At 52.4% G+C, this 7,930-nt stretch overlaps 1 protein-coding gene across 3 annotated transcripts in view; it reads right to left on the reverse strand.

Moving 5' to 3' along the window:
* Nucleotides 1-7,202, reverse strand: part of Dgkz (diacylglycerol kinase zeta) — a 43,622-nt gene extending 36,420 nt beyond the window's left edge. For 2 of the 3 annotated variants that reach the window (XM_006498541.3, XM_030246477.1), the window contains exon 1: nucleotides 6,326-7,028. In XM_006498541.3, the coding sequence (XP_006498604.1) occupies nucleotides 6,326-6,537 (212 nt within the window). In that variant the 5' untranslated portion in view covers nucleotides 6,538-7,028. Of the gene's footprint in view, nucleotides 1-6,325 lie in introns of all 3 variants that reach the window. The other variant, XM_006498539.1, reaches the window with a different exon arrangement.
* Between the last annotated feature and the right edge of the window lie 728 nt (nucleotides 7,203-7,930).

The raw sequence follows: 7,930 nt of genomic DNA on the forward strand, positions 1-7,930 counted from the left end.
AAGCACTAGGATTTGAGGGTAAGCGGTCTCACTCAGCCCTACCCAGACTGTATCAAAAGTCTCCTCTGGATTTGGCAGTTTCGTTGGAATCTCTGTCCCCAGTCTCGAGGCTTTCATTCATCCCTAAGGCAAGTATTCTCATAAGCACTTGCCAAGGGTCAACACTGCTCCTGTCAGCATTCTCACCCACAGTCTTACCCCTAGACACTCTGCTCCCAACCATCTTGGATCATCAGATTTGTACGCACAGCTTTCCTTCTTATGACACTGTTGAACCCTGTGTTGCTCATTGTGCAAAAATATGAGCTCAGTGATTCTTTTTTTTTTTTTTAATAGATGTTCAAATGGGTTGAGTGTTTGATGAGAGGAGCAGAGAAAGGGAAACTGGCTTCTTGGGACTGAGAGCATAGCTTAGTTGGTAAAGTGCTTGCCTGGTATGCTTTAGGTCTCTTCCTATCTCTGTCTCCCCAGCACAGATTGTAGGCACTCACCAGCACACTTGGTTCTTCATGCTTGGATGTGTGTGGCAGTCATTTTATTGGTGGAGTCTTTGCTCGGCCCTGAGACCTGTGAGTGTTGTGTTCACCATAGGAGTAGTGACCTGCTAAATTTCGATTTCTGATTTGGGCTAGTTCACCTTTCCTTCCCCCCTCACCCCCAAGACAGGATTTCTGTATAGCCCTAGCTATCCTGGAACTCACTCTGTAGACCAGGCTTGCCTTGAACTCAAAAATCCACCTGCCTCTGCCTCCCAAATGCTGGGATTAAAGGCATATACCACCACCACCCGGCTGGTTCACCTTTCCTTATGCACACCACCTGGTAGTCCCCCTACACCCTGGTGGTCACCCACACCCATAAGGCCACCTTAACTAACTTACTTCATACAACTGGTCCACACAGAGTACTGCTGCCACAAATACCTAGAGTCAGTGAATCTCTGGCCTCTGCTTCCAGAGTAGCTGAGTCTACATAGATCACCACACCTGGAGACCCAGAGGTTTTCTAAAGTCAAAATCCCTCATCAGCTCTGAAGCCTGGGATCCGAATACTTGCATAGCCCCTGGGAGACTCCACCCTCACTGAGAGGACAGGTGTGCCTGTGGTAGGATGTAGGTGCTGCTGGTGACAGATGGGAATTGGAGAAACCCCTCCAGGGTGTCTTTATGAAAGCTATGAACAGAAAGGAGTCTGAGCAGAGAAAAGGCAGGACTCTCTTCCATTGGGACGGGGGATACAGTACTAGCACAGACAGCTCAGCAGTCAGAGGTGTTTCCAGACTGTCATCATTTGGAAGACACTCTGCCTCTATTAGGATCCCTGCACTGAAAGGAAGAAGGGGCTTACATGGCTCTCTTTCTGGGGTTCAGCAGGGTCTGCTCTAGAGTCTCCCTTCTGGCCCCAGTTTGGATTCCACAAAACCCCTAATGCGGGACAGGTAGGTACCTGACATTCCTCCCACACCCTGGTAGAGTCACAAGCTCAAATTTTAAAGAAATCTTTCAGTCTTTCACCCCCTATCCCATGTCCCATTATCCTTCCCAGATACCATTACTTAGTAAGAAGCCCAAAGAAAAGACCCTCCAGGATGAAAGGCCAGGCCCCTGGAAGCCAGTATGGTTAGGGAAATGGCTTTGGAATGAAATAGATCAGATAAGTTTCTGCTGTGTGATCTTAAGAAATTGTTTGACTTCTCTGAACCACAATAGTCCATGTTTGTGGCTTTCAGGGAACTCCAACCCTGTTGTGCACAACTTCCTCCACAATCATCTGTGGATCTCAAAGGCCTGCAAGAGTCCGTTCTCTTGCCCTACTCCCTTCCACATCACCAAAGAGGTTTCCCAGCCTGGATTGACCCTTGTCCTTGGGCCCTGGTCCTTTATGGCTCTTCTGAATGCCCTGATGTGAAAATGTACTGACTGAGACAAAAACTTCTTTGGCCCTCACTTCTTCCAAAGTGCCCCTGGGAACCTCCTCAAAAGCCACAGCTACCTCCAGGCAGCCTGGGCATACTCAGCGGCTTATGCCATCTGGCATCTGAGCTGCTGGGGACACATCCTCTGGTGAAGCCCTCTTCTGGGCGGCCAACTGCTGCTATAAGGCCTTAGAATGAGTCTATTCCCGCCCTTGGACTCTGAAGGCTCTGGCCTTTCATTCCCTCTTCTGCGTGAACCTGTGACTGGAGGAAAGAGTTCTGGTCAGGGCCTGGGCTCCCGTTCTTGGCAAGGAAGGAAAATGGACGGACCCCCGGCTTCCGGCTTCCTTTGGCAGCAGTCCCCTCCCTCCCCCTGCTCCAGCTCAGCTCTCTGCCCCCGGTTTTTGCATTTTTAATTCGGGACAGAATGTGATCTCTTGCAAGCTTCTTGCTTTATCCTGTTGCTATTTAAATTACAAATCGGCCCCATCTCCCTGTCACTCCAGGGTTATTTTTAGCTTCTGGTAAATAGCAGCAGGGAGAGTAGGATCAGGTGCCCCTCCCTCGAGGAGCTGTGTCCCTGCGGCTCTGTGCCCGCTGCAGGGGGCACCCTCCCTGCCAACTGGCGCCACTAGCCGTCCTGGAAGGGTGGAGGGGAAAGGGGGCAGTGGGGGCTGGGACATGCTCAGTTCCTGCTCTCAGTCTCTGGCTAGCTTTGCTAGCCTCTGTTCCCACTATCACTGCTCAGAGGCAGCATCCACCATCCTTCCTGGACCTCCCTAACCGGTCTTACTCTAGCGAGAGATCTAGGGGGCGGTTCATTACTTCCCCTGTATGCCGCTTGTCTATAATATCCTTCAAGCCGTACTACTGAGTGGATACTATTGTTCCCATTTTCCATATGAGGAAACAGGGTTAGAGGTGAAAGTTTCACAGGCTCAGAAGAGTCAGCGCTGGTTTCCGGGAACCCTCAAACCCTCAGACCCCAAGCCCATGTGCCCATGTGTGGAAATTGCTGCCCGTGTTGGAATGGTCTCTGCCCAGGTGGATTACCGCATCAGTGTGCTGTCTACTGAGTCATGGCTCCAGGGCCTCATCCGACCCACTGCCTGATTGTGTAGGGTCCCGTGAGCTAAGAATGGTTTCAATGGTTTCAACATTTCGAGAAACAGGAAGTACCAAAAGAATAATAGTTTGCGACAGTGAGATGACACGAGTTGTAAAGTTCAGGGTCCGTAAGCAAAACTTAAGAGGAAGCCAGGCGCCCTCATTCCTTTACACGCTGCCTGTGATTGCTTTGTGCACCACTGGCAGGGCTGAATAGCTGTGACAAGGAGCACGTGACTTCCAACGCCTGAAATATTTACTGTCTGGCCTTGTGCAGGATCCTACTTTTGTCGAGGAAAAAGTCTGAGCCTCCGCCTCCTAAGTCCGTGTCAGGCAGTGTGTCGGCAGGGCCAGAGCGTCTGGGCCATGATTGAATCTGTACAGGGATACCTCTGCCAGCCACACCCAGCAAATAATATCCATTGTACCCTCTTTTATCCAGAATCTTTCTCTTTGACGTCTCCATAGGTACAAACAAGTGGTTTTCAAACTGACAGGGCTACCAGAATTACTGGAGAGGTTTACAGATCCAGATCGAGACTCTAACCCGAGTCCAAGGCTTTAAGAAACCATTTTATTTTTTATTTATTTTTTCTTGAGGTCTTAAGAGATTGAACCTAGGATCCCACCCATGCTATGCAAGCACTTTGTCATGGAGCTACAACTCCAGCCTTAAGAATACATTTTAGGAGGCTGGAGAGATGGTTCTGCAATGAGCTGGTCTTGAATAAAACCCAAGTTCAGTTCCCAGGAACATATGGTGGCTCACAACTGCCTGTAACTCCAATTTCAGGGCATCTGACCTTCTTGTCTCTTTAGGATCCTGTACACATCTGGCATGCAGGCTTTCTCTCTCACACACACATTTTTTTTTAATCTTTTCTTAAAAAAATTCATTTAAAAAGACATACTTAGGTGATCTGGTTTGGTACCTACTGGGCATAACATTGGAGGTGGTCCACAAACACAGCATCCCTCATACCCTCTGTCTTCCTTAGCTGGAGTCATCATTGCAAGAAGTCTCTTGAACCCAACCCTAACTGGTTAGGACTCCTTCTGTGCTTGGGATAGCTTCTCCCCAGTCCAGATACACATGTGAGACACATGGGCTCTACATACTGTCCTGCCCTTTCTGATGGGATTTATTGGAAACTAGGTCCCCTTTGACCCTTCTCAAATCCAAACTTGTTTTGTTTGCTAGCTTATGATGGCTCTGGAAAGAGCCCAGAGGTACTTCTCGTCAGGCCCCTCCTCCCTAGCATCTTCTCCAATCCTGCTGAAAGCCCCTGTGGTCCTCACTTGCGTCAGAAGCAGCCTGGCCTCAGTCCTGCTTCCGCTTGCACACACCCACCCACCCTCATATTCATTGCCCCCACACTTCTGCCTGAAAGCCCTTTCTCTCCGTGAAGGGCTTTCAACTGCTTTTCTTAGCCACTCCTCACAGCAGGACTGGAGGTTTAGCTGTGAGCTAGAGCTTTATGAAAGTGGCAGGCAGAGGATGTGAAAAGGGTCACGGTGGGCCTGAGCTCCTGACAGCCCTGGGACAGCCTGGAAGAGAGTGCAGCAGGCCTCTCCGGATTTACACCTCCTCCTCTACCACAGAAGGCTCAAAGGGCCTAGAGCTGCATTCTCTTTCCAGACCCAGAGGCTCCCCTTGCCTTAATGCCTTGCCCAGTTCTGGGGAGAAGACTAGACCGCTGGCCAGCCTCAGCATGGCCTCATCCTGTACAGCCCTGCCCTGGTGCAATCCTCAGAAGAAGAGATCCAACTTGGTTACTATGCATCTTTGATGGCCTGGGACTCCCATTTTGACCTGTGGAACAGCTCCTGCATGGGGGTGTTTCAGTCCTTAGAGCTGCCTCTCCATCCCTATGTGTGCTCATGCACATATAGCATCTAGTCAATTCTTTAGTGATGCTCTGTTTTCTATTCTACAAGGCCTCTTTTCTAGCAGCAGTTGATACATTTCCCTGACTTGAATATAGGGAAAAATCTTGGTGTGGTGCTTTTTGTAGGAGCCCAGACATCCAAGAAACAGAGTATGTGTGCCTTTGTCCATGTCTCCTGACTCCCAAATCAATAATATTTCTTCCAAGATTCTTCATGTTCTGTTCTTCCCCCAGGGACACTTTCAGGAGCTCCTGTATCTTAGCTGGAGGCCCCGGGCAGGGCTCTGGAAGATCTTGGTAATGGAGTCTAGCATGCTCAAGGTTCCCAAAGCGCAGGCAGGGCTCTTGGGAACCAAACCTATTTCCTTTTCCTCTGAGCATCATCCCACTTCAGGATGGTGGCTAACTTCCCTCTCTATTCTTTCTCAAGTGATATAGGCCTAATGGCTTCATAACCATTAAGGCCCCTTCAGCTCTCAGGGCTGGGTTGATTTTATGATCCTTCTTCCCAGAAGGTCCAAGGAGAAGCAGGGCAGTGTCAGACATACCCAAGCCCCTTGTGGTTGCCAGTAGACAAGAGATCTGTCTCCTCCCATCAGGCTAATGGAATTAAGGGATGAAGAAGCACATTGAGATGTCCCTATTAGACCCTCCAAAGAAAGTCACTCTGTGCCAAGGCTTGGGGAGGCAAGGTGAAGGGGGAGGTGAGGATGTCTATCTCCCCCCTCTCATCTGGGCACCACCTTGTGAGGAAGAGCACACTTGCTCACTCCAGGTCATTACAGCGGCCTCTGGGGCCCACTCCAGATGCTTCTGCCAGGGGACCCTTTAAGTTAGCGTAGCAGAAGCAGGCAAGTGGGGTCTTACCTAGACAGTTGATGGTGTAAGATGTTGGGTGGGCAATGCAGGGGAGGTGCCTACATCAGTGATGTGCTAGTGAAGGCCTGATGTGATACTGGGGGCGTGGTGGGAACGCCCTTGCCTTTTCTGGGCAGTAGGTTTCCAGCTGTTGTGGCAGAAGTTACCTCTGTGCTTAGCACAGGGACAGCCCACAGGAGGGTACAGAGGAGGGAGACTGAATGCACAGGGTGGGCACACTGCTTCTTCTGGAAGAAAGTCCAGAAGACTTCTCACTGCTCTCACAGAGATTAGTGAGGACCATCTCGGTGGGCTTTCTCCTAGAACAGAGACACAGCGCTAGGCACACAATTGGCTCTCCGTAATTAGATGCTGAATGAATAGAGCTTTCATAGTTCGAGAAGGGAAGCTATCCCCCGCACCCCTTCTGAATCCCCAGTCCCTAGAGTAGGGCCAGGCAAGCGGCTGGTGGGCGCGTCGTGAACACACGCTGCTAGTTCAGTGCTGATGTGAAGTGGTCCCCGCGCGGCGTTCCCTCTGTCCCCATTCTCCTTACCTGTATGACACCTGCTTTCGAAGGTGCATCTGGCTGAATCGCTCTTCCACCAGGGGTCCCGCAGCCACATTTCGGGAACCCTCGGGCCAGGGCTGGAAGACCTCGGCCTCCTCCGGGCGCCGGCAGCGCCGCCGCACCACCTCCTCCGCCGCCGCCCGGCCGCTGGCTGCCCTGTCCCCGCTCGGTCCTCCTCCCCCCGGTCCCTCAGCCATCCTTCTGCGGAACGGCTCCGTGCCCCGAGGTCTGCCGGAGAACCCACCAAAGTTCAGAGTCTCGAGCGCTCCGGAGCCAGGGGCGCAGGACCGGGACGAGGCAAAGAGGCGCTGGGTCCCGCACGTCGGTCGTGACGCGGCGCCCAGACGACAAGGACCAGGAGCTGCGGGGCGCCGCGCCTAGGAAAGGCCGGCAGGGATGCTCCAGAGCCCTGGGGAGACTGTGTCCTTGGAAGGGTCGGGATGCTGCGTGGGGCGCTGCTGGGGCGATCCCCGGACGGTCAGAGCCTGAGGTCTAGCCGAGCCGGAGCCTTGTAGCTGTCGCCGCAGCCACTAGGCACCAGGGTGTCACCTTAGAGACACTCGCCAAGCCGTAGGGTCCGAGGGGAGGGGGCCGCCTCGCCCTGCCTGATCGGCCCCGGGCCCCCGGGAGAGCGAGCCCGGAGCACAGGCCACAGCCAGCAACCTCTCCGGGGGCTCCAGGCCAGGGTGCAGGACCCTGCCCAGGCCCACCTCTGTTCCCCTGCTCGGTACTGGTACAGGCTGCACGGCACCTGCCAATCATCGCTCCACCTGTCACTCAGCCGCAGTGATGCACCCCCGCCCCCTTCTGTCCCGCGTTTTCCGGCTTTGGCATTCGTTGCCGCTTTAGGCAGGTGAGGGGGGTGGGGGAGACAGGGGCGGTGACAAGAGGCAGCTTTAACCCTGTCGGCGCTGTGGGAATTTAGAGATCAAACTGGATTTAGGGGAGGGGCACAGGAGACAGTTTACATCAATCCCTAGGGACATCTCGGGATTGTGGGAACACCATCTCCAGGCTCAGAGATCTCAAGACCAGGCCTCAAGCTGGATCAAGTTGACTTGTATGTAAAGTCCCTTGAGATGACTCCGACCCTTGAGATGGTCAACCTTCCATGAATCCTTCAGGTTGATGGATTTGGGGTATCCCAGAACACCAAATCAGTATCTTCTAGTGCCAAAGAGACTGTCACAAGAGGGAGGAACCAGGGGCAAAAGGAAGAACAGGATGATGCTTCCATGGGGTCCAGCTTGAGTTTCCTGTCTTTTCAGTATCTCTTTGTACCATCTCTTCTTGGGCTTAGGGATGTTCACCAACTGAACGTTTCATTTGCACCATTGCAGGGACCTGGGTCACTCCTCAGATATTAGATACGAGTCTATTTGTGGTCCAGACTTTCTTCTCTTTCTGAAGTTGACCCATATGACCACAGATTCATACAGTATTTACGGGGCTGTTCTTTTTTCTTTCGAGACAGGGTTTCTCTGTGTAACTCACTCTGTAGACCAGACTGGCCTCGAACTCAGAAATCTGCCTGCCTATGCCTCCCAAGTGCTAGGATTAAAGGCATGTGCCACCACTGCCCGGAGGCTG

This window comes from Mus musculus, chromosome 2, assembly GCF_000001635.26.
Source record: "Mus musculus strain C57BL/6J chromosome 2, GRCm38.p6 C57BL/6J".
NCBI classification, from domain to species: Eukaryota; Metazoa; Chordata; class Mammalia; order Rodentia; family Muridae; genus Mus; species Mus musculus.